This window comes from Oncorhynchus tshawytscha, linkage group LG03 (genome assembly GCF_018296145.1).
Source record: "Oncorhynchus tshawytscha isolate Ot180627B linkage group LG03, Otsh_v2.0, whole genome shotgun sequence".
In the NCBI taxonomy this organism is placed as follows: Eukaryota; Metazoa; Chordata; class Actinopteri; order Salmoniformes; family Salmonidae; genus Oncorhynchus; species Oncorhynchus tshawytscha.
In genome coordinates, this window is record NC_056431.1 from 28,404,325 (window position 1) to 28,432,224 (window position 27,900).

Here is a 27,900-nt window from a genome sequence, read left to right on the forward strand (position 1 = left end):
GGCAGAGTTGCAAAGAAAAAGCCATATCCAATAAAAATCTAATATTAAGTCTGTTTCTCAAACTAGACACTCTAATGTACTTGTCCTCTTGCTCAGTTGTGCACCGGGGCCTCCCACTTCTCTTTCTATTCTGGTTAGAGCTAGTTTGCGCTGTTCTGTGAAGGGAGTAGGACACAGCGTTGTACGAGATCTTCAGTTTCTTGGCAATTTCTCACATGGAATAGCCTCCATTTCTCAGAACAAGAATAGACTGACAAGTTTCAGAAGAAAGTTCTTAGTTTCTGGCCATCTTGAGGGTCTGCTATACAAATTGATGGAAAGTGGCATTGGGGGAAAAACATACATTATGAAATCCATTAACACAAACAACAAGCGTGCCGTTAGAATTGGCAAAACACACACACATTTCTCCCCAAAGAGCCGGGGGGTGAGACAGGGATGCAGCTTAAGCCCCACCCTCTTCAACATTTATTTCAACAAATTGGCGAGGACACTAGAACAGTCTGCAGCACCCGGCCTCACCTTACTAGAATCTGAAGTCCAATGTTTACTGTTTGCTGATGATCTGGTGCTTCGGTTTCCAACCAAGGAGGGCCTACAACAGTACCTAGATCTTCTGCACAGTTTCTGACAGACCTGGGCCCTGACCGTAAATCTCAGTAAGACTAAATTAAATGGTGTTCCGAAAAAGGTCCAGTTGCAATGACCACGAATACAATCCATCTAGACACCAATGCCCTAGAGCACACAAAAAAAGACATACTGTACCTTGGCATAAACATCAGCGCCACCGGTAATTTCCACAAAGCTGTGAACGATCTGAGAGACAAGAAGGGCCTTCTATGCCATCAAAAGGAACATAACTTTCGACAGACCAATTAGGATCTGGCTAAAAATCATTGAATCAGTTATAGAACACATTGCCCTTTATGGTTGTGAGGTCTGAGGTCTGCTCACTAACCAAGAATTCACAAAATGGGACAAAAAACAAATTGAGACTGCATGCAAAAATAGAATCTGTGTACAACGTAAAACACCAAATAATGCATGAAGAGCAGAATTAGGCCGATACCCGCGAATGATCAAAATCCAGAAAAAGAGCTGTTAAATTCTAGAGACGATCTAATGTTAAATACTGTTGAAGTAATATATCTACAGGTTCATCGGCCTCACCGAAAGCCCATTCTTGTGGGAAGCTGCATAAGACCACCAAGTGCTAACAGTCAGTATTTGGATAATATGTGTGAAATGCTTGATAATGTACTGTTGAAGTCGGACGTTTACATACACTTATGTAGGAGTCATTTAAAACTCGTTTTTCAAACACTCCACAAATTTCTTCTTAACAAACTACAGTTTTTGCAAGTCGGTTAAGACATCTACAAGTAATTTTCCAACAATCGTTTACAGACAGATTATTTCACTTATAATTCACTGTATCACAATTCCAGTGGGTCAGAAGTTTACGTATACTAAGTTGACTGTGCCTTTAAACAGCTTGGAAAATTCCAGAAAATTATGTCATGGCTTTAGAAGCTTCTGATCATCAGCATCATGTTGTGAGGGTGCTTTGCTGCAGGAGGGACTGGTGCACTTCACAAAATATATGGCATCATGAGGGAAAATGATCTGGATATATTGAAGCAACATCTCAAGACATCAGTCAGGAAGTTAAAGCTTGGTTGCAAATGGGTCTTCCAAATGGACAATGACCCCAAGCATACTTTCAAAGTTGTGGCAAAATGGCTTAAGGACAACAAAGTCAAGGTATTGGAGTGGCCATCACAAAGCCCTGACCTCAATCCCACAGACAATTTTGTGGGCAGAACTGAAAAAGCGTGTGCGAGCAAGGAGGCCTACAAACCTGACTCAGTTACACCAGCTCTGTCAGGAGGAAGGGACCAAAATTCACCCAATGTATTTTGGGAAGCTTGTGGAAGGCTACCTGAAATGTTTGACCCAAGTTAAACAATTTAAAGGCAGTGCTACCAAATACTAATTGAGTGTATATAAACTTCTGACCCACTGGGAATGTGATGAAAGAAATAAAAGCTGAAATAAATCATTCTCTCTACTATTATTCTGACATTTTACATTCTTAAAATAAAGTGGTCATCCTAACTGACCTAAAACAGGCAAATATTACTAGAATTAAATGTCAGGAGTTTTGAAAAACTGAGTTTAAATCTATTTGGCTAAGGTGTATGTAAACTTTCAACTTCAACTGTATGTGATATCAACAGAGAACTATATTTTTGGAGTGATTTAATATTGACTGTCTCTCATCAAGCTGTTCACTCACAATATAATGGCCATATCTAGGAAAGCCAAAGTTCCAAAGGCTGGGCCTAATATAGTATATAAGTGGTCATACAATACGTTTTGTAGTGATTCATATGTTGATGATGTAAAAAATATTTGCTGGTCTGTGGTGTGGAATGAGGAGCAACCAGACTCTGCACTTGACACATTTATGAAATTGCTTATTCCAGATACTAATAAGCACCCACTCATTAAGAAAATGACTGTAAAACTGTTAAAACCCTTTGGATTGATGAGGAATTGAAAAATTGTATGGTTGAGAGGGATGAGGCAAAATGTATGGCAAATAAGTGTGGCAGCCCAACTGATTGGCAAACATACTGCAAATTAAGAAATCATGTGACTAAATACAAATAAATAAGCTTAAATTATTCTTTGGGGGAAAAAGCCAACTAAGCTCCATCATTCATTGAATCAGATGGCTCATTCAACACAAAACCCACTGATATTGCCAACTACTTTATTGTCAACAAATGCTGACATTACACATCCAAGTATATCTGACCAATTGTGAAAGACAAGAATTGTACCTCTGAATTCTGAGAAGTCAGTGTGAAAGAGGTGAAAAAAGTTTTTTTGCAAATCAGCAATGACAAGCCACTGGGGTCTGACAATCTGGATGCAAAATTACTGAGGATAATAGCGGATGATATTGCCACTACTTTTTGCCACATCTTCCATTTAAGTCTAGTAGAAAGTGTGTGCCCTCCGGCCTGGAGGGAAGCTAAAGTCATTCCACTACCCAAGACTGGTAAAGCCCCCTTTACTGGCTCAAATCAAAGCGACCAATCAGCCTGTTACCAACCCTTAGTAAACTTCTGGAAAAAATGACCAGATACAATGCTATTTCACAGTTAACTAATTGACCACAGACTTTCAGCACAGTTATAGGGAAGGACACTCAACAAGCACAGCACTTACACAAATGATTGGCTGAGCAAAATTGATGATACAATTATTGTGGGGGCTGTTATCGATCAGTCTGCTGCTGGAAAATGTATGTGTTATGGCTTACACCCGCTGCTATAATGTGGATAAATCGTTACTTGTCTAACAGAACACAGAGGGTGTTCTTTAATGGAAGCCTCTCAAACATAATCCAGGTAGAATCAGGAATTCCCCAGGGTAGCTGTTTAGGCCCCTTGCTGTTTTCAATCTTTACTAACGACATGCCACTGGCTTTGAGTAAGGCCAGTGTGTCTATGTATGCGGATGACTCAACACTATACACGTCAGCTACTACAGCGACTTAAATGACTGCAACATTTAACAAAGCACTGCAGTTAGTTTCGGAATAGGTAGCAAGGAATAAGTTAGTCCTATTTCCAAAACTAAAAGCATTGTATTTGAGTCCAATAATTCACTAAACCCTAAACCTCAGCTACGTCTCATAATGAATAATGTGGAAATTCCGAAAGTTGAGGTGACTAAACGGTTTGGTGTAACCCTGGATTTTAAACTGTCATGGTCAAGACATATTGATACAACAGTAGCTAAGAAGGGGAGAAGTCTGTCCATAATAAAGTGCTGCTCTGCTTTCTTAACAACACTATCAACAAGGCAGGTCCTACAGGCCCTGGTTTTGTCGCACCTAGACTACTGTTGAGTAGAGGGACTTGGGAAAACACGGCAGCACAGCTGGCCCTTAAAAGTACACAGAGAGCTAACATTAATGACATGCATGTCAATCTCTCATGGCTCAAAGTGGAAGAGAGATGGACATCCCCATTACTTGTTTTTGTAAGAGAGACAAGCTGAAGGTACCGAGTTGTCAGTTTTAAAATACAAGCGCACAGCTCGGACACCCATGCATACCCCATAAGACATGCCACCAGAGGTCTCTTCACAGTCCCCAAGTCCAGAACAGACTATGGGAGGCGCACAGTACTACATAGAGCCATGACTACATGGAACTCTATTCCACATCAGGTAACTGATGCAAGCAGTAGAATCAGATTTAAAAACAAAAAAGCAGGTAAAAATACACCTTATGGAACAACGGTACTGTGAAGAGACACACACAAAGGTGCAGACATGCATAGGCACACATTGTGATATTGTTGTATGGTGTTATTGAACATTTTGTGTTGTGGACATGTGGTGGTGTAGGGATGTTATATGATGTACTGTTTTATCTTCAGGTCATTCAGCACAAACAGTTCACTGTTTTATCTTATGTTTTATATGTAATGTGGGTGCTTTGTTGTTTTTGGCCCCCAGGAGCAGAAGCTAATTGGGATCCCTAATAAATACAACTATCTATTGGTTGAAATACCACAGTGTGCCATCACAGCAGCAGGATTTGTGACCTGTTGCCACAAGAAAAGGGCAACTAGTGAAGAACAAACACCATTGTAAATTCAACCTAATATTTAGTGTGTGTGTGTGTGTGTGTGTGTGTGACCATAGCAGCCACTCCCGTGTCAGATGGCGGAGGCCAATGCCATGATTATTTAAGGTGTGTAGAGTTATGAGTGGAGGAGGAGCTTCCATCAATGGTGTCTGTGTACCTTGGCTGCATATCTTTCAGAGAAACTACTGAGTGTTAGGCCTACTCCTTTCTTCCTGCATTTGAAAATATAGGATCAACTTACGATGAAGGTGGCACCACAGTCAATGTTGTCCTCTGTTATAATTACAACCTGTATAATCGAGAAAGCGGACTTCACTTGACGTTTGCATCTTTCTATAGCCTAGCCCTAGGTCCCAGTAAAAATGTGGTGTGCCCTTGTAAATGTTTACTAGCCTTTTTCACATAAAATGTTATTTGTCACATGCTTCCTTTAACAGGTGTAAACTAACAATGAAATGCTGACGTACGGGACCTTCCCAACAATGCAGAGAGAAAGAAAACTGAGAAATAATAGAAAAGTAACATCATATACACAATAAATAATAATAATTTAGCTATATACCAGTACAGAGTCGATGTGCAATGGTACAAAGTAATTGAGGTATATACAGTTGAAGTAGGAAGTTTACATACACTTAGGTCGGAGTCATTAAAACTCGTTTTTCAACCACTCCACAAATTTCTTGTTAACAAACTATATGTATTTGGTAAATGTGTATGTACACTTCTGACTTCAACCGTATGTACATATAGGTAGGGATAAAGTGACTAGGCAGCAGGATAGATGGATAATAAACAGTAGCAGCAGCATTTGTGATGAGTCAAAAAGGTGAGCGCAAAAACGTCCAATGCAGATTGTCCGGGTAGCTATTTAATTAAATATTCAGCAGTCTCATGGCTTGGGGGTAGAATCTGTTCAGGCTCCTGTTTTGTGGGTGGAGGTGTGCCTCTCCATACCAAATGTGATAATTCTGTCATCAACGTTAATCATAGCCTAGTCCTAGGTTATGAGAGCATATTTTGAAAACATTGTTGATGTTATGTAGTCATTGTAGCCTAATTTACAATATTTGGCACCATTTGGATTTGTTTTTATAGAAACATAATGACTGACTGACTGACACAGACGGATATAGTTTGTTTACTGTGAACATGTGCTGGCCTAGTGTCTGTCGACCTGCAGTCTCTCTTAGTAATCAGATGTGGTTTCCTGGCTTCGCTTTCAGAAGGAATCTCCTGATTTAGCTATTTTAAACATAGGACAGATGCTTTAATTTCTCATGTGTGCCTTGTTCCTACATCTAACCAGTCATTTGATTGATCCAAGTGAGTGGTATTCCATCTCAGGCAGCAGCACCCTACTGGATGATCCATAGCAGCAAAGCGGAGGTCAAACACTCAGGCACATATTCTTTCTGATCTCACTCACTCACTCACTCCCTCACTCACATACAGACATATACAGTCATGGCCAAAAGTTGAGAATGACACAAATATACATTTTCACAACATCTGCTGCCTCAGTTTGTATAATGGCAATTTGCATATACACCAGAATGTTATACAGAGTGATCAGATGAATTGCAATTAATTGCAAAGTCCCTTTTTGTCATGCAAATTATTGAATCCTCCCCCCCAAAATTCCACTGCATTTCAGCCCTGCCACAAAAGGACCAGCTGATATCATGTCAGTGATTCTCTCGTTAACACAGGTGTGAGTGTTGACGAGGACAAGGCTAGAGATCACTCCATCACTCCAGCCTGATTGAGTTTGAATAACAGACTGGAAGCTTCAAAAGGAGGGTGGTCCTTGGAATCATTGTTCTTCCTCTGTCAATCATGGTCACCTGCAAGGAAACATGTGCTGTCATCATTGCTTTGCACAAAAAGGGCTTCACAGGCAAGGATATTGCTGCCAGTAAGATTGCACCTAAATCAACCATTTATCGGATCATCAATAACTTCAAGGAGAGCAGTTCAATTGATGTGAAGAAGGCTTCAGGGCGCCCAAGAAAGTCCAGCAAGCGCCAGAACTGTCTCCTAGAGTTGATTCAGCTGCAGGATTGGGGCACCACCAGCACAGAGCTTGCTCAGGAATGGCAGCAGGCTGGTGTGAGTGCATCTGCACGCACAGTGAGGCGAAGACTTTTGGAGGATAGCCTGGTGTCAAGAAGGGCAGCAAAAAAGCCAGGAAAAACATCAGGGACAGGGACATGGACATATTCTGCAAAAGGTACAGGGATTGGACTGCTGAGGACTGGGGTAAAGTCATTTTCTCTGATGAATCCCCTTTCCGATAGTTCGGGGCATCTGGAAAAAAGCTTGTCCAGAGAAAACAAGGTGAGCGCTACCATCAGTCCTCTGTCATGCCAACAATAAAGGATCCTGAGACCATTCATGTGTGGGGTTGCTTCTCAGCCAAGGGAGTGGGCTCACTCACAATTTTGCCTAAGAACACAGCCATGAATAAAGAATGGTACCAACACATCCTCCGAGAGAGCAACTTCTCCCAAACCGACCAGGAACAGTTTGGTGATGAACAATGCCTTTTCCAGCATGATGGAGCACCTTGCCATAAGGCAAAAGTGATAACTAAGTGGCTTTGGGAACAAAACATCAATATTTTGGGTCCATGGCCAGGAAACTCCCCAGACCTTAATCCCATTGAGAACTTGTGGTCAATCCTCAAGAGGCGGGTGGACAAACAAAACCCCACAAATTCTGATAAACTCCAGGCATTGATTATGCAGAATGGGCTGCCATCAGTCAGGATGTGACCCAGAAGTTAATTGACAGCATGCCAGGGTGGATTGCAGAGGTCTTGAAAAAGAATGGTCAACACTGCAAATATTGACTCTTTGCATCAACTTCATGTAATTGTCATTAATAGCCTTTGACACGTATGAAATGCTTGTAATTATACTTCAGTATTCCATAGTAACATCTGACAAAAATATCTAAAGACACTGAAGCAGCAAACTTTGAAAATGTATATTTGTGTCATTCTCAAAACTTTTGGGGACGACTGTAGACGGTGTGTGTGTATATATACTGTACATACACACACAGAATGGTGTTGACAACCCAATGTGTTTTGCTATCAATTTTTCCATCGGCACTGGGGTCCATATGATTGGGGTTTTTCCAGGACATGGCTGTGACACGTCACACTTCACCGGCTCATTATCCCAACTCTGCTATGGAACGTAAACCACTAAACACAACACCTCTGAGGTTTCACACCTGCTCTCTCTGTACCCCTCTCTCTCTCCACATTCCTCTATCTCTCTATCTCTCTATATCTCTATATCTCTCTTTATATATCTCTCTATATCTCTCTCTATATATCTCTATCTATATCTCTCTCTATATCTCTATATCTCTCTTTATATCTCTCTCTATATCTCTCTCTATATATCTCTATCTATATCTCTCTTTATATCTCTCTCTATATATCTCTCTCTATATCTCTCTCTATATCTCTATCTCTCTTGTGAGGAATTTCCTTTTTGTAATGTTTCTCATGAATCGGTCATCTTTTCTGTCGTTAGGTGACTGGTGAAACACTGCCTGACCTAGCTCCCCATTTATAGAAAGCGGGAACCCAAGTTAGGTACCACACACCTCTCTGCAATTTTGTGATGAAATTGAACTTCCTCATGTTATGAAATACATTTGACCAAGATAAATATGAATAATCATGTTCTGAACAAATTAACATTATAGCCAAAAAGTCGGATTTCGTAACCTAATACATCCGATAATAAGCACCGAGTTCTATTGACATCGTAACAAGTGTATTTGTTTAAAAAAAAAACGTTATTTATAGATTTTTCGATGTAACAACAAAAACGTTCAACCCCAACCCCTCATTTTCCCACCCACCCACCCACCACCACCTCCAAACCACCAATACATCTATAAAAGTAAGTTAAATAGGAAAGAAACAAACAGTAATAGAAACAAAAACAAGTTATATAAAAATTCTTATCAGCACAAATGGGCACTAGAACAGACATGACTGCTTGCAAAACTATGCAAGTTCCACTAAGTAAAAGACAGGCTCTCATCATATTGTATTAATGGGGACCAGGTTTAGTCTAACTTTTGTTGGGACCCAAGCACAGTGTACCAAGCCTTCTCCAGAGGCAGAGATGACATCACCTCCTTAACCCGCTGCATAAAGCAGGGCGGCTTTGCATGCTTCCAGTGAAAGAGGACAAGGCGGCGCGCTAGCAACCTTGTCGTGGTAGCATTCTGGTCTAGTGGACTCTGGTGGCATCTCAAACACTTGGGGTCATCATTTGGGTATATTTTTGCCAATCTGTCATTTGATTAAAGGAGATGGTGCAGTGAATAAGCCCATGCCTTATGCAAAATGATGCATGGATATGTTCATTACTTTGTTGCCATATGTCATTGGGTAGCTCGCCACCTGTCTTGCTGCCATGCAGATTGTGTATTTGCAAAGGAGGGCGGATTAATGTTCTGTATTATGTCGTATTGTCTGGAGACGGTTAAGATCTAAGCACCTCTCGCCTAGGCACTTAGTAGGCATGAGTGGAAATGAAGGGAAATGTTTTTTGGCAAAGCTGCAAATTTGCAGGTATCTACAAAAGTGGGTATTGGGAATTTTATGATCAGCCCTCAGTATCGAATGAGACAAACAAATAGGTCACAAAAAAAACACCCAGACCGTTTCTATGCCAGACCTGGAAAGCCGTGTCAATCTATGACGCTGGGAAGAGATGATTAGATGTTAATGGAGAGATGTTTAAGGCTAAAGTGACTTTGAAATTGGGAACAGATTTTAAGGGAGTTCTTAACAATGGGGTTCAAAACATGGGTGCCAATGTTCATAGGCATTGTGGAGCACTGGAGCGAGACAAGATAAATTGGAAGGCTTGATTGTAACTCCATGGTGGCCCAAGTTGTGCCATTCTTGTTTTCAAATGTAGAAACACAATAAACAAGATTTAGATATATTTGCTGACCAGTAGTAATGTAAAAAATTGGGAAGGACCAGCCCGCCTGCAGGCTTAGGTTTCTCTAAATATACCTTTCTCATTCGTGGATTTGACTTACTCCAAATGAAGTTGGAAATGTAGCTGTCCAGTTGTTTGAACATCGACTTTTGCAGAAAAATGGGAATAATTTGGAATGAGCACAAAAACCTAGGTAGTACAGTCATCTTAACCGAATTAATGTGACCTGTTAATGAAATGGGAAGAGACGACCACCTTATAAAATCCTGCTTGGTGTGCTCAAGGAGTGTTTTGAAGTTATGTTTAAACAGAGCTTTAAATGAGTGTGACCTTTATCGCAAGAAATGGGAAATTAGCATACCCAATTCCTTCTGCTAACTGATTTAATGGGGAGGAGCACCGTTTTTGTTAGGTTTAACTGAGAGAATGTCCCAACACTTGTAGCATGTCCAAGAGATAGGGTATAGACTATACAGGGTTGTATAAAATGTATAAAAGAAGATTGTCTGCATATCAGGACACCTTGTGAGTTATGTTGCCCCTTAATATTCCTTTGATCCTCTCCTCCGCCTGCAGGGCGATAGCAACAGGTTCAATAGCCATATCAAATAGGAAAGGGGATAAACAGCAACCCTGCCCGGCCCCCCCTGTGGGGAGGTAACATTGTTGGTGCAAACAGAGCCACTGGGGACGAGTACAAAATCTTAATCCAGGAAAGGATTGACGGGCCAAACCCAAATCTCTCTAGTACTATAAATAGATATCCCCACTCAGCCTTTTCAGCATCAAGAGAGATGACAATCTCTGGCTGTAGAGTTGAGCGGGCAGGTTACAGAACATTAAATATCATAGAGAGATTGCCTACCTGAGATAAATCTGGTTTGGTCAGTTAATTATATTAGGCATCACTGTCTATAAATGGCACGAGAGGACCTTCGTGAGAATTTTATGATCGCAGCACAACAGGCATATAGGATGGTATGAGCCACAGTCTAAGGGATTCTTGTCTTTTTTAACCTCCGGTTGTGTTAGTTTCATTTTACTTAATTCTGTGTTCCCGGTCCAAAATGACAGCCCCATTTATAGCTTATTATAAATCCAGAATAATACATACAGTTGAGGTCGGATGTTTACATACACCTTAGCCAAATACATTTAAACTCAGTTTTTCACATTTCCTGACATTTAATCCTAGTAAAAATTCCCTGTCTTAGGTCAGTTAGGATCACCACTTTATTTTAAGAATGTGAAATGTCAGAATAACAGTAGAGAGAATGATTTATCTCAGCTTTTATTACTTTCATCACATTCCCAGTGGGTCAGAAGTTTACATACACTCAATTAGTATTTGGTAGCATTGCCTTTAAATTTTTTATCTTATTATTATTTGTAAGAAAAAAAACAAGGCAATGCAAGCACCACCCAGAAAATGTTCCAATTCGTGCAAGACTTCGCAAATATCTGCATACTTGATCTGCGCAAACATTGGTGACGTGTGTGGGCTTTCCTCAAAGAGCGGAGTTTATACGGCTCAGTAAAGCCTCAAACATAAATTGTCCACAACGCTGAAATGGGTTTCTTCTATGTGAATTAATGAGGCGGAACACACCTCAATTCAAACTGTTGTTAGAAAATAATTTGAAATTGACAAGTTGAAACATAGCCTATAGATAATTAGCAGGCAGCGCGTGCTAACTGTCCTGTTGCTTAATAATCACATTTTGGAACAGTGAGTGCCTTCTGACATCACGTGCATAAAACAACTCACGCTGGGGGCAACCGTTAAAGATATTTGAAACTCACGTATGAAAAGGTCAAGAACTGAAGATGAGCGTACACTCGGCTACACTTGACCACCTGGTTAATTCCTTTCACGTCCCAGGTGATAAAGCATGTGGAGCCTAGAGTATGTGAATTCAACATAGTCATAGTACTCATAAATGAATGTTAATACGATCATATGGCCAATGTGCTTGAAGGTGAGAGTTTAATAAAATATAAAGAAAATAAAAAATGCTGTCCTTCCCCCTGTTGGAAGGCTGCATCTACGTCTCCTAGACTAGAGCAAAATGCTACCATGTTAAACTGAACCTCTGTAGAGATCTATCCAGAGATCTATCCAGGGCGAACATAATCAAGTTTACACCTAAGGAAGGGATCCTGGAGGGAACCACCTCAGTTATCTAACAGTATATAAAAAAGGAGGTATAGGTATGTGTCCATTATCCGCAACCATCACTCCTGTGTTCCAATGGCACGTTGTGTTAGCTAATCCAAGTTTATAATTTAAAAGGCTAATTGATCAATAGAAATCCCTTTTGCAGTTATGTTAGCACAGCTCAAAACTGTTGTGCTGATCAAAGAAGCAATAAAACTGTCCTTCTTTAGACTAGTTGAGTATCTGGAGCATCAGCATTTGTGGGTTTGATTACAGGCTCAAAATGGCCAGAAACAAAGACTTTCTTCTGAAACTCGTCAGTCTATTCCTGTTCTGAGAAATGAAGGCTATTCCATGTGAGAAATTGACAAGAAACTGAAGATCTCGAACAACGCTGTGTACTACTCCCATCACAGAATAGCGCAAACTGTCTCTAACCAGAATAGAAAAAGGAGTGGGAGGCCCCGGTGCACAACTGAGCAAGAGGACAAGTACATTAGTGTCTAGTTTGAGAAACAGACACCTCACAAGTCCTCAACTAGCAGCTTCATTAAATAGTACCCGTAAAACACCTGTCTCAATGTCAACAGTGAAGAGGTGACCCCAGGGCTTCTAGGCAGAGTTGCAAAAAAACAAACTTGTTGTCCTGTGGATGTAGGTGCGCAACAATATATTCTTTGGCCTTGGTTGGGTCTAAGAATGTCTTCTGCTTGCCCGGAGAGAGTAGTGATCTTCAGTACAGCTGGGTAAAGAATGCCGAACTTGGTGTCCAGACAGTGGTGTAGGAGCCCCCTCACATCGTTAAAGGCTGACCTCCTCTTCATGACTGCCGCCGTATAGTCCGTGTAAATGCGAATATTCTGGACATCGTGGGCAATGGGAGCCGCTCGCACTGCCTTACGGAAGACAGGTAGTGGAATTGAACTACTATGGGTCTGGGCGGCTCCCCATTCTTCGGCGCAGACTGTATGCTTCTGTGCGCGCATTCAAGTGTGGGGGCATAATCGAAGGCCTAGAATTTCCTGTAGCAGTTTAGCTATAGACAGGGTAGGCCGCATTCCGCCTACTGTCTCGAGTCCCTCTCTCACACCGAAAATTAGGGGGCTGTCTGTTCAAGGTCCTCAACCTTGGAAGTGAGTTTGACGACATGATGATAGCCGGGTGACTTGCTCTTCCAGTAAATATTTGCACCATCTTCCAGGCTATTCAGATGGGTGTCATGTCTCGCCAAGTCTTCATTAACTGAGTCGATCTTTATGTTGACCTCGGTGGCGAGAATAGCTATTTGTGCGGATAAGTCAGTGGATAATGAGTCCACCTTAGCCAGCACAGTCTGTTCAGAGTTAATGATAGCCACCATTACCACGGCTAGGTCGGGGGGATCAGAGTCTGTGTCAGGTGAGCCCGAGGCTTCAGCAGAGGCCTGCTCTTTTGTGGCCCCCGGCCCTTGTTGTCTCGACATTTTTTGAGTAGAAGTCCAAAATTTCCGGGGGAAAAAAAGACAGATTGGTAAATTGGGTTCAATTCCAAATGAAATGTTACAAAATAACACTGTGGGGGAGGTGTTGGTCAAGTATTAATAGTAAATTGCTCGCCCTGGATCGGAACACCGAGAAAACGCGTCTTCACATGTTGCTGCTCACCAGCGCCACCCTCTCGTAACAAGTTTTTAGGATTTTACATTTTTTTGGTTGTCGTCTTCAAAGTTGTTTCCGCAGGTCGCAAAAAAGCTAAATTCGAATGACACGAGCTGAATTATATGTAAAAGGCTTTGAAAATAAAAAGCTTGGTATATGTTCAGTGCTGCGTTGACATTTCACAGAGACCAGCTTGTTTTTGTGAGAAATCTTCGAGACGGGTCAGGGTGCTAGGCCAGTGCACCAACTAGCTAACACTGTCCCCTGCTCCCTCCCTGGGGTCTCTGTGTCACGTCTGCTCCCACTCCCCCTTTCTGGTGCGCGAGGTCACCAAGTTGCTCATCATTACGCACACCTGTCACCATTGTTACGTGCACCAGCGCTTCATTGGACTCACCTGGACTCCATCATGTCATTGTTTGCCTCCCCTATATCTTTAACTTCCTCAATTTCATTCCCTTGCCTGCATTGATGTTTTGTTTCTATTGTCCAGATGCTGTTCTTGTTAATTTCAGGTCTATTTATTATTAAATCCTCACCCTATATCTCATCCCGTCTCCCAGTGTCTGTAGTTACGGAAACATTACAGAATGCAGATATCACAATTGGAAGCATCATGGAGTTCTTTGTTGGTGGCGTCGGGGCCGGGTGCCACTGCCGATGCAACCGGAGATGCCTCAGCTGGCTCGAGAGGCGCATGTCTATTTATTATTAAATCCTCACAATGCACTTGTTTCGTGTCTCCCAGCGTCTGTAGTTACGGAATCGTTACACTCTGGCACTAAATTAACAAGTCAGACTCATTAACACCCCATTGGAGAGGCAGGTGTTGAGAGAAGAACTGGGGCTGGATCGGATGGTGTGTGCATGCGTGTTTGTACATGTGAGTGCAAGTGTGGCATGTGTGTCTGCGTGTGTGAATGCAAACGTATGCATATGTGAGTGTGAGAAAGAGAGAGGGAAAGTTATATTCACGAGGGAGAGTGGCCTGTATTGTAGATCTGCTACTGACTCATTGAGTCCTTTCAGATCACCCAGTAAGCCTCAAAGTGCCAGGGAGTCTTTCTCTCCATGTCTCTCTCTCCCCCTCCCTCTCTCCTTTGCTCCCTCTTTCTCTCTCTCGCTTTTTCTCTTGCTTGTTTGGCTACGTGGCAGCATGAGAGACAGTGAGAAAGGGAGGTGGTGAGGGTTTATATAACAGGCGAACTGGCTGAGCTAGTCAGGCCGGGTCAAGCCGGGGAGGCGAGTGGACCATAAATGGTCCTGAGTCCTGAGTCTTGGCTCGTATTGTCTCATACAGTCAGCCAGCAATGGCCTGCCTGGTTGCAATGGCCTGCCTGGTTGCAATGGCCTGCCTGGTTGCTTCTGGTGCCAGTTTGTCTTTGAGACACAGAATAACAGAGCCTCTCTCTGGACTTTGGGTTCTCTGGACTGTGTCTCTGTCTCCTCATCCCCTTCCTGTGATAACTGGGAGCCCAGCCCCTTCTGTTGGACACACACACCCCCCTCCCCCAGCCCTGTTCCAGCCCCACTGTTTTCACAGCGTCTAGACTCACATGCCACAATTGATCAAACAAAAGGATGATGTGGTACGCCGCTGTACAATAAGGAAGTAATGTAGTGTGTTTCTCCTCTGTAGCGTTGCACAATCTTGATTTCTTCTCTGAGTTTGTGTCTGTGTGTCAGGTCGTTTTAAACATATTGTGATTTAAACATGTGAGTCAGACTCTCCCCAAGCTGTTCGGTTGTGGTAAACCCAGTCAGGTCACAGACAACCAAACTACTCATACTTCCTGTGATAGCATGCTTTAACTTACAATTTGCTGACTATACAATTTCAGCCGTTTATGGAATCGTATCCGCTCTTCCAAACGATCTTACTTTGCATTTCTCAAACATATTTATTCTAGTACAGAATAATAGCGTCTATATGGGCAGGTTTCCAGACATGAAACTCCTTGTCATTTCAGTAGAAAAGCAAACTCATCCCTGCTCTCACTGTCCACCAATGAAGACCCCCAATGACATACATAATCTGGGTTAAGGTGTTGCATGGTTCTGAGTGTGGTCCGAAGAACACATGCTAGTAACAGTGTGCTTTAGCTGATGGTTGGCCAGGGTTTACAGTAATAGCCTTCGTTCCCTGTTTGGTCAGCTGGAGGGTTCTAGAGTGAGTACCCCCCTGGGACTTAGCCTACTTCAGACCCAGAAGAAACTCCAAGGCCACCTCCATTGGGGTGCAACGTTACGTAGTGTTCAGGTATAAATATTGTATGTAGAATAGAAATGCTTCACTGTCACGTAGAATAGGGAATCATGTCAGCTCTATGTAGGACATTTCTATCTGCAAAGTTACATATCGTTTCACCTCCTGAACACCAGCCAGATCAGCTTAAAGCTGAACACAGTGCTTCAACACTACAACACCTCTTAGTTCATTGTCAGCATCTTCAGCAGTTTCATACAGCAGTTGGCCATGTTTATCGATGAGCCAAATGTGCCAAGAAGAGCCCTTTGTGGGCTGATGAGTCCAGGGCTGTACACTGGAGTTGCAGTAAACACAGTTAATGCACTTTCATAGTGCCCTATACACCCTACAGCGGGGAAAGCATCAGTGGAGGTGCAGGGGGTCAGCTCAGCGCTCTCTGTCTCTCTGGGATGTAAAGAGAGCCCTCCAGTCCCCCTTCCATAGTGCTAGGAGGAGCAGCAGAGTCCAAACCTCTCTGATCACATGTTTGTGCCAGTGAGTCTATTTTCTGCCAAACATTATCCATCTGTCTTCCATGAAGGGCTTTTGTTTCTGTATCTAATCTCAGACTGGGGTGAGTGGGGTGTCTGGCCCAGGACTCGCTCAATGGGGGTCTTCGCGTCCAAGAGGGGGCTTTGCGTCCACCGAAACAGAATGCTCAGGGGACACACAGGAAAGGGGGGGGGGGCAATTCAGGAAATGTCAACAGCGGGAGGGCAAATTGTACATCAGGTTCAGTTCGTGCTTTTTAAAATTTTGTAGCATATTTCAGCAATACTGTAAGAAAAGAAAGAAAGGAGTGGAAAATACTAATTATGAGCAGTGTTACAGATGTAGGATCTTAATTTGATCACCCTGTTGCAGGAGAACTTTCCTGCAGTGCTGGACATTTTAAATGTTTAGTGTATTTGAGGTTTAAATAGGCAGGCCCCAGAACCTCGCACTGTATTTGGGTTTTGTGGGAGATGTGAGATTACATGGTTGGAGCATGGGAAAGGCCAGTCAAACTTCTGAAACGCTCCCTCCAGAATGAATATCCTAAACAACTCTGCCTTTGAACTTTCTGGAACACACGGAAGGATTTTTATCAGTTTGAAAAGAACATACTTTTATCTTCCATGCTTTCACCATCTGGTCTACTAATTACCCGTTTCCTTGTGGACTGTGTGTTCTTGGTGTAGGCTTTGCCGTGGCAGTGTGGCCTGAGCTGGAGGGTGGCGTTGCCCCATGGGCAGATTACAGGTCTGCTTGGTTACCACTAGCTCCTGGAACATGGATCTGCTGGCGACATGTGTTGGCACAGTGCGCGGGCACTTTAGATGTGGTACGGCACATGTGGAAGCATTATAGTCTACCCAGCCCAGCCCAACCCTGCCCAGCCCTCGACTCCCTAAGCGAAAGAGAAAAGCTTTACAACAATCAAACTTTAAAACTATAGGGCAAGCAAACAAAAAGACAAAAGCTGCGTGTACGCATGTCCACTTGAGTGTGTAAACTATATATACAAAAGTATGTGGACCCTTCTTCAAATTAGTGGATTTGGCTATTTCAGCCACACCCGTTGTTGACAGGTGTATAAATTCAAGCACACAGCCATGCAATCTCCATAGACAAACATTGGCAGTAGAATGGCTTTACTGAAGAGCTCAGTGACTTTCAACGTGGCACCATCATAGGATGCCACCTTTCCAACAAGTCAGTTTGTCAAATTTCTGCCCTGTTAGTACTACCCCGGTTAAGTGCAAGTGCTGTTATTGTGAAGTGGAAACATCTAGGAGCAAAAACGGCTCAGCCACAAAGTGTTAGGCCACACAAGCCCACAGAACCTGAGCTCCGAGTGCTGAAGCACGTAGCGCATAAAAATCGTCTGTCCTCGGGTGGCAACATTCACCACTGACTTCCAAACTGCCTCTGGAAGCAAAGTCAGTACAATAACTGTTCGTCACGAGCTTCATGAAATGGGTTTCAATGGCTGAGCAGCCGCACACCAACCTAAGATCACCTTGCGCAATGCCAAGTGTTGGTTGGAGTGGTGTAAAGCTCGCCACCATTGGACTGGAGTGATGAATCACGCTTCACCATCTGGCAGTCCAACAGAGGAATCTGGGTTTTGTGGAAGCCAGGAGAATTCTACCTGCCCGAATGCATAGTGCCCATTGTAAAGTTTGGTGGATGAGTAACAATGGTCTGGGGCTGTTTTTCATGGTTCGGTCTAGGCCCCTTAGTTCCAGTGAAAGGAAATCTTAAAGCAACAGCAGACAATGACATTCTAAACAATTCTGTGCTTCCAACTTTGTGGCAACAGTTTGGGGAAGGCCCTTTCCTGTTTCAGAATGACAATGCCCCCGTGCACAAAGCGAGGTCCATACAGAAATGGTTTGTTGAGATCGGTGTGGAAGAACTTGACTGGCCTGCACTGACCTCAACCCCTTTGAACACCTTTTGAGATGAATTGGAACGCCTACTGCGAGCCAGGCCTAGTAGCCCAACAACAGTGCCCGACCTCACAAATGCTCTTGTGGCTGAATGGAAGAATGTCCCCGCAGCAATGTTCCAACATCTAGTGGAAAGCCTTTCCAGAAGAGTGGAGGCTGTTATAGCAGTAAAGGGGGACCAACTCCATATGATTTTGGAATGAGATGTTCGACGAGCAGGTGTCCACATACTTTTGGTCATGTAGTGTATGTGTGTCTGTTTGGTCAAGAATGCATCTTTGCTCGTGTTTGAGTGCAAACATTCAACAACGATGAACGGAGGAATCTATTCCATTGATGATTCATGGAAAGTGAAAACATTATTATTAATCCATTTTCTATTTTCTCTCACAATGTTCCAATTGTATATTTACCTTTCAAGAGCCTGGCCTTACCAGAGCTCAACCCCAGTCACTGACTGACTGTAACAGTAAAAAGTGTTTGACAACACATTGTTCCATTGTTTCTCAACAAACTAATACCTGCTCCACCTCCTCATCAACAAGTGGAAATGTTTGTGTGAGTTGAACAGTTTAAAATATGGCACCCATATTAGGAACACATTAGGAATATTAGGTGCTTCTACACCTGCATTGCTTGCTGTTTGGGGTTTTAGGCTGGGTTTCTGTACAGCACTTTGAGATATCCGCTGATGTACGAAGGGCTATATAAATAGATTTGATTTGAACACAATCCTCCTTCACCACCTCTTCCCATCACGCCATCTTATCTCATCACTCTCCAGCTGTTATCTGGTTTATTTTGGAGAATGGCTTTCGTCAGTAGCTAGCTGAGGGCCTCACCAGGCTGTAGTGACTGACTGAGGGTCTGTGGTGGTTGATTGAGAGGATAGCCAGTTCTATTTACGGGCTAAGTTCAGGGTTGACGCAGGCCGATACATAGCTAGTCAGTCACACGCCAAATCCACTTGCCGGTTCCCACAGTGAACCTGCCAGGAGCTGCAGACCATGTCGATCTAATATTTCTTGCCATCCAAGCATACAGTGGAAAAGCAGGAAAGCAACATCTTATCCCTACCCTCTCCTCCTGCTCCTTCTCTCCTCCCCCTCCCACGTCACTAACCCAGCCATCCATGTCCCCAATCGGAAGGTGGTTCCATAGTTCCATACCCAGTGGCTCGCCCTGTCGGCCCAGGCTCCCTGATCCATTAATTGCTCATTTGGGCTAGGTTCCATGGAGGCTCTCCATTTCACGTATGACACTGGGAACCTTTGAGCGACCACAGAGCTGTGTCGAGTAATTATTCTTAATGAGACTGAGTCCATGGGTCATCTGACTCAGACATGCCCTGACATTTAGCTCTGAAACAGACAAGCCCCTAACTGTGTCAGAGCTGCTACTGTGTGGGCCACTGTTTTGTTTTAATGCTTGTCCGAATTCACACAATTATTCAAGAGAACAAGTTTGGGCATGTGTGGCTGTTTGTGTGAGCTTGTATTCGTATGCCATGGAGGGCCTAGTGTCAGCTGGTGTTTGTTTTTTCCTTTCAATTCAGACCTAGACAACCAGGTGAGGGGTGTTCTTTACTAATTAGTGATATAACAATGAAACGAAATGTCTTCAAAAATGAAAGTGCAGTCGGGAGGAGGCAAGATCAGCTGAGCGCATTCTAGCTAATGAGAGGGCTCTGATATAAAGTGTATTTTTCCCTCAAAGTGTCCGGGAGGTAACGTGTCCTACTTATATCATTACACTTGTGACAACCTAAGCATTAGGAAACGTCGATTTGATGGAATAAGCCACACGTAGCAAACAAGCCATTACATTTTTGTTCATCAAATTCCACACTCTCATTGACCTCCATATAAACATACAAAACAAATGCCACCTGCTGGAGAAGACAAATTTTGGGCCCAGTTATCCCTCTCGCTTCGCCTCTCCCTCTCTGGTTTGACACAAGTGGCGTATGCACTCGCACATCTGAGGCTTGATCTCATATAATAATGTCACCACATTATATGTAGATCCATTCATGTATTTAAAAAACAACAACCTTGCTTCGTTTCCAGAGCTTCTAGTCTCCAATATGTCTCATGGTCAGTTGTATGAGTCAGCTAAACAGAGCTGTATAATGGCCCAGTACAGTCCTAAGCCTCTGAGACACCCTTTATGATGTCAACCACTGGCTCTTCGCAAAATAGAATGTATCTTTTTATTATGGGGAAGGTAGCAATTCCCGAGCTGGCAGTATTGAGTGTCTGCTCCTCAGGCCATCGAAGTACATACTCAGTCAAGCCTGGAGAAAGGACAGGCACAAAGAGGGAACAGAACTTTATTGAAATAACAAACAATGTTTTTTAACATCAGAACAAAAGATAATTGCACCTAATCATCATTGAAATGGCATTCAGGGCGTTGTGTTTTAGCTCCAACACAAGGGACGAGTGTCAATGCCGTATAGGAACGACTACACTGGTTACGTCTGACCAGAAGTGGTTGATGTACTATAATGTGCTGTTATGTGGCAGTATGGAAAACCACAAATCCATGACTAGTGTAGGCTTTGGGCTGTGAATGGACACGCTGTTGGCCTGCTGACAGAAATGGAGTGCATTGACATTGACATCAGACCATGGGTCCACTGAAAGTCACAGGTACAATAGATGACATCCAAGCTGTCAATCTCTAGCCTGTTCCTCAGGTGTTCTGCCAAGAGGTGTGTGTGTTCCTGTCTGATGATGTGCACTGCGTATGAATGCACTGTAACCTGTGTGTGTCCCAGAGTCATTAGTCCCAAGTTCAGTTGAGACCCAACCCAATAATGTTATATATTTTTTTAAAGAAAATCTGCCGAGGTTTGAAAATGTGCCTGTGGTCAGTTCCAATGGTTAGTACGACGTCAAGAACACTACATTTTATTGCACTGTATGCTTTTCTACTTCACTCTTGCTCTGCGTCCATGTAATCAAACCCCTCAACCAGATTTAAAAGTGCCAATTCCTTAAAAAAGCTGTACATTTCAGCCAAGCCCGTGTGGTGTGCGTTCCAAAACACAGAAGTTGCACCACAACTTCAATTCCATCCCAGCAGCGACATAGATGTAAAAATACAGCCAGAGAGTCTTCTCTCACAGCTACACACACTCTGATCCCTCTATGGGGCGGTGGCAGCACCTCTATGGACTAGTGGAGACTGGTGTCACTTTAATCAGAGGTTGGGCTCATTGTAATGACTGGAATGGAATTAATTGGAAACCTTGATGTTGATCTGATACCTTTCCATTTATTCTATTTCAGTCATAACAATGAGCCTACCCTCTTATTTCTCCCTCCACCAGACTCCGTTAGAGAGGAGGGGCAACGGTGGCAACAGCCGATTCCCAGATCCAGTAGTGTTCAAGGTCACGACCCAGAAGCTAAACGTGTGTGTTTATCGATATGCCTGTCTGGAGGTCAGGGTTGTGGTCGTCTGACGGAGACTGGTCTCATGACTGCAGTGTGTATCTTCGCGGGGACGGACATCACAGCAGAATGTGAGCAGACGGTTGGGGCATCAGAACATCAGATCAGCCAATAGGGTTAATACTTGAGGGGAACCCCCCCCCCATCCAGAGCAAACACTGGGATAGGGCTGATGATGCAGTAGTCCGAGTATCATCACTCCAGGGATTCTGTAGAGGGATGAATGGAAATGTCCCTGCTTATACAAACTTTGGCTAAAAGTACAAAGGACGTTTTACTCGGGCAGTCTCAGCCAGTCATGTTGAATAGAAAGAGGATAGCAGGGTTGTAGAAGAGACATTTTAAGTAGGTAATGAGATCTGATCTGTGGTTTAAACCATTCGTTCTCCAGTTACTGCTGTCTTTGGACTTGAACTGGACTTTGAACTGTTTAGAATGTAGGCCTATGTACATATCATTCCACAGACCCCAGACTTGTACACTTAGAATGACTATCTTTTTTACACAAAGTTAATTTGCAATGTGAAGTTTATCAATTAAAGTACATTCAAAGACAAAATACATACACTCAAGTACACAGTTTGTAGTCAAGACATACAGCCGCACGATAATGTTGAGTAGTTGGGACCAGAGGGCTTACCGTATACATTAAGGTCAGACTCAGTCTTTCTCATCCAGTAGTCCTACAGAAGCTAGCCCACGGTGGCCTTAAACAGTGATCTGTGGCGTTCTAGTAGTTTAATGGTCTAACAGATGTCTCTACTGTGCTCTGGTGTTATGGTGGTGGTCTAACAGATGTCCCTAATATGGTTCTGTGTGTTTTAGGGCATGGCCTTCTCCCTGGAGGAACGACTCCAGCTGGGGATCCACGGCCTGCTGCCTCCCTGCTTCCTCAGCCAGGACGTGCAGCTCCTCCGGGTCCTCAAGAACTACGAGATGAAGAGGGACGACCTGGACAGGTGAGACTGAGATCCTGTATGTGTGCTGGGAGAGCCCAGCTGCAGAGAGAGCGAAAGAGAAAGATCACACACCTGGAAGCCTTCAAAGAGACTGAGATTTAAGGGAAGGATTACGGACTAGTCCTCTGAGCTCTTTATTCAATCCACCCTAGCACCCTACTGGTTACTGAACAAACCACTACTACTTTTTTCTACTTTTTTCTCAATTTCTATGGCTTCATTCATCCTTGTTCTCCTCTCCTTCTTCACAGCATTTTACAATCTTCTTTAAGACATCAAATAAATGCTGATTTAATCTCCAGTCCCTACTGCAGCTGATTAGGGTCACAAAGGTTTAGTATTATGTAACGCTGCATTACTTATGTCCCAGGCTGATTTCTTTGATCATTGGCAGTTCGGTCACAGATACCACATTCCTGAAGTTAGTCATGCAGAGTGAATTTAACGTTTTGAATCATGGGGGCGGGTGTACCATATTCTCTGTGTTGATCCCTCTGTTTTAAAGGAAAATTTCACCCAAAAAACTGTATTTTGGTATTTGGACATCAGTCCATTGTTGATATAGTTCCAAAATGTTTTACTTGTCAGCAATCAAGTTTTCAAGATATGTTACTTTTAAAATACAGAAATCATCATCCCTGTATGACACATTTTTCATCCTATGACACAAAACTCAGCTTTATATGATGCACAATGCATCATACAGGGATGATTTCTTTATTTTGAAAGTTACATACAATACCATGCCAAATGTATGTGGACACCTGCTCGTCGAACATCAGGGGCATTAATGTGGAGTTGGTCCCCCCCTTTGCTGCTATAACAGCCTCCACTCTTCTGGGAAGGCATTCTACTAGATGTTGGAACATTTCTGTGGGGACTTGCTTCCATTCAGCCACAAGAGCATTAGTGAGGTTGTGCACTGTTGTTGGGCTACTGTGCCTGGCTATCGGTCAGCATTCCAACTCATCCCAAAGTTGTTCGATGGGGTTTAGGTAAGGGCTCTGTGCAGGCCAGTCAAGTTCTTCAACAACGGGTGAAAACAAACCATTTTTCTTTATAGACCTTGCTTCGTCTTCGGGCGCATTGTCATGCTGAAACTGGAATGAGCCTTCCCCAAACTGTTGACACAAAGTTGGAAGCACAGAATCGTCTAAATTGTCATTGTATGCTGTAGCATTAAGATTTCCCTTCACTGGAACTAAGGGGCCTAGCCGAACCATGAAAAACATCCCCAGACCATTATTCCTTCTTTACCAAACTTTACAATTGGCATTATGTATTCAGGCAGGTAGCGTTCTCCTGGCATCCGCTAAACCCAGATTCGTCCGCCGGACTGCCAGATGGTGAAGCGTGATTCACCACACCAGAGAACTCATTTTCACTGCTCCAGAGTCCAATGGCGGCGAGCTTTACACCATTCCAGCTGCGCGCTTCACCAAGCTGCCCGCTTCAGCTCTCGGCGGTTGTGTTCCGTGAGCTTGTGTGGCCTACCACTTCGCAGCTGAGCCGTTGTTGTTGCTCCTAGACGTTTCCACTTTTCAATAACAGCACTTACAGTTGACCGGGACAGCTCTAGCAGGGCAGAAATTTGACAAACTGATTTGTTGGAAAGGTGGCATCCTATGATGGTGCCACGTTGAAAGTCACTGAGCTCTTCAGTACGGGCCATTCTACTGCCAATGTTTGTCTATGGAAATTGCATGGTTGTGTGTTCAATTTTATACACTTGTCAGCAACGGGTGTGGCTGAAATCACCTAGTCCACTAATTTGAAGGCACATTAATTTGTCCACATACTTTTGAGCATGTAGTGTATCTTGAAAACTTGTTTGCTGACGAGCAGCACATCTCTCTGTCAGACACTACAAGGCTTCAAGTAAATGTAATCCCAATGTTGGATACATTTCCATAGTGGCAGGACAGCAGGTCTCTAACCATGGTATCTGCAGTCTTCATTTGTGGCCTGTGGATGTGTAGTTAGTGTGAGGACTGGTTGGGTTGCTTAATGGGACAGAGAGGGACAGGATTTGTGGTCAATTTGTGGTCAGGAAGACCTTTTAGCCAGTGGTGTATAGTAGTTATTTTAAAATACTACTTAAGTTCCTTAAGAAAATATTGCACTTTTTACTCCATGCATTTTCCTTGACACCCAAAAGTATTCATTACATTTTGAATGCTTAGCAGGACAGGAAAATAGTCCAATTCCCGCACTTATCAACCGAACATCCCTGGTCATCCCTACTGCCTCTGATCTGGTGGAGTCACTAAACACACATGCTTTGTTTGTAAATGATGTCTGAATGTTGGAGTATATGCCCATGGCTTTCCATAAATTAAAAAAATCTAGAAAATGGTGCCATCTGGTTGCTTAATATAAGGAATTTGAAATAATCTATTATTTTACTTTTGATACTTAAGTATATTTTAAACCAAATACTTTTAGACTCTAGTATTTTACTGGGTGACATTCACTTTTACTTGAGTCATGTTCTATGAAGGTATCTTTACTTTTACTCAAGTATGACAGTTGGGTACTTTTTCCACCACTGCTTTTAGCCCACTTGATTTTCCAGCGTGGTGGTATGATGACTGAGGCACGGTTGCTATACTGTACCACACCAATCCTCCAAAACAGCAATTAGCCGTGTTTTTATTCCTTTTCCCATGCCCTTTCAATGTCACCAACAATTTGTCTCATAGTCCGGCGTTGCCTTCCAGTCCACTCAGGGCATCGGACCAGTTTATTAGAGCTGGTATTCACCCTGCCTGTCCTCATGCCTCTGGCCATAGTATTTCCATTGCAGTCCGGGCCTTACTTTTCTTCTCAAGCCTTCTGTGGTATTTGCTGGACCCGACCGTGTCACTTGTATTTTTGCATGACCGTTGCTCAAAACTCTCACTAAACGATTACATGCCATTCTATTCCAAGCAGCAGCTATTTACTGTTTTTACTACTCCCCAAAGCAGGGCTTCATTCTGGTGTCTGGACATTGATAAAGCAGGCTGGACTCTGGACATCACTGGCTTGAAGCCCAAACATGTCTATAACAACAGAGATGGCGGCCCAGGCTGGCTTTATTGGAGAAATCCTCTTCTCTGCACGAAGACCCAGTTGCAGAGATAAAGAGAAGGACTCACGAATACTAAAAAGTCATATGGGGTCAACTCTTAAAATGCCCATTTGTGATTTTTAACCTGATGCATGTGATACGCTATCTAGCAGTTTAAAGGAACATCATAAAAACCATCCGGCAAGAGTGTCTGCAAAGAATCATGAATTTGGATGGAGAGAGAAGGGGTTGGAAGAGGGAAATTTTCCCATGCCAAGTTTAAGCAGAGTTTCACACGCTTGTTAACACACTTTATCTGAAGAAAGAAAACGGTGTGTGTGTGTGACTGTGATATCCTTTCAGGCCGAGAGAGAGTCACAACAGGCTCAAGCTGTAGTCGCTCATGGAAAAGATAACTAGACTCAACATGGTTATTGAGACCTGCTGTCCTGCCACAACTAGATAAGTGAAATCAAAATGATTGTATGGGTCTAGACCACCTAGACTGAAATACCCAATTTTACTGACAATATACATTTTGTGCCACCCCGTTTCCTAGTGTCATGTGAGTGGTACAACCCTAGCTTGACACTGTGCGTTGACGTGGCCTCAAAGTCACATCACCAATCACACAACGTTGGGCACCAATAAGGTGGTCTCGTTCTGTGTCCCTATTTCGTGACTGAATTGTGTTGGTATGGCAGGATTCCCAAATTTGGCCTGCGGGTGGTTTTATTTGGCCACCCAAGTTTGCTGAGCAAAAATATATATTTATATATGTATATATATATGTGTGTGTAAATATATATGTATGTGTGTGTGTGTGTGTGTGTGTGTGTGTGTGACATAAAATACTGTGAAAACACCAGGGAATCAGCTCCAAGGGATTTTAATTTTGTTCCCCAGTGTTCCCACGTATAATAGACAGGCAGGCAAGTGATCGTATGCAAATTTAAGCAAGGTTAGAAACTACGGTTTTAGTCATACATTATATCTGTTCGGGCTTCTTGCGGTCAATTTGCAGTCTACAAATGATTAGTAATTATGTTCCCCCTGACCATCCGCCCAATAGGAATTCATCCCGCGTCTGAATCTAGTGATTTTACCTGGCTGGAACACCAACCTTTTTTAAAAGAGATTGTTAACACCCTGTATCCAATGACAGTGTGGGAGAAGGCCATGCATACTTTCTATCATCCCAACAAGAGCGATGTTATACTCCATCTTTTGTGGAAAGCTTTCTTTTCATGAGTGGAGGACCCGTGGTGTGGTCTAGCAGTTAATTTGGGTCATATGTAAAACCTTCAGTCCCCCTGTCGATGTTTGCTCGTAACAAGGAGCTTGTGAAGGATATCTGATGGGTGTCTTTGTGCGCTCTGTATTTTTCTAAGCGTTTGTAACATAAGCAACAGCAACTTTATCCAGCAGTTATTGTACTACATGGCACTCATCGCATGGTGAGCAGGGCTTGTATTCATCAAGGCAAGGAGGGAGTCAGCATGGCATTATCTCTCTCTCGCTCTCTCCCCCACTTTCTATGGGCCATTTCTTTCCAATTGGGCCTTTTTAGTCCAGAGGGAAAGGGGAAAGTGGGGCCCGACAGAGTGAGGTATTGCTCTCACACGGTGCAATCTGTTTGTCACCCCAGACGTCTCTCTCGCACTCTCCTCTTCACACACACTTCTCTCTCTCTTTCGCGCTCTCTGAGATTTTGTATTTCATAAAGCCACTCTGAAGCCCATTTTACATGCACAGTTTAGGAATCAGTGTTAAAGATTGTCACCTTTTTCCTCACCCCCTCCTCCCCCTCTGCCATTCCCAGATATGTGTTTCTGATGGGGCTCCAGGACAGGAATGAGAAGCTGTTCTACCGTGTGCTGACGTCCAACACAGAGAGGTTCATGCCTATCGTTTACACCCCCACCGTGGGCCTGGCCTGCCAGATGTATGGCCTTGCCTTCAGGAGACCCAGGTGAGAGAGAAACACACACACACACACACACACCACATGCATGCACACACACTGAATAGGCCTGGATATACTGTCACACACACACACACAGTTGCTGCTCGTGGCCAGCCTAAACATTGTTTTAAGATTTGACCATCAATTGTCAAATAATTTAGATGCATTCTTATGAAACATAAATCCTTTTGAATCTTCAAATATCTGTGTATGTTGGCCTATTGCAGCAAACTCTCAAACAAAATCAGAGGGTGGGGCGGGTCTGTGTCGAGTTGGGTTCTGCGAGTCCTTGGGCATCTCAGGCCAGTTTAAGCAGTTACTGTG

The 27,900-nt window shown here is 43.3% G+C and overlaps 1 protein-coding gene across 2 annotated transcripts in view; it reads left to right on the forward strand.

Moving 5' to 3' along the window:
* me1 (malic enzyme 1, NADP(+)-dependent, cytosolic) overlaps nucleotides 1–27,900 on the forward strand; it is a 112,181-nt gene that overhangs the window by 12,178 nt on the left and 72,103 nt on the right. For both annotated transcript variants that reach the window (XM_024399783.2, XM_024399793.2), the window contains exons 2-3: nucleotides 22,425–22,558; nucleotides 27,433–27,582. In XM_024399783.2, coding sequence (XP_024255551.2) covers nucleotides 22,425–22,558; nucleotides 27,433–27,582 — 284 coding nt within the window. The remainder of the gene's footprint in view (nucleotides 1–22,424; nucleotides 22,559–27,432; nucleotides 27,583–27,900) is intronic.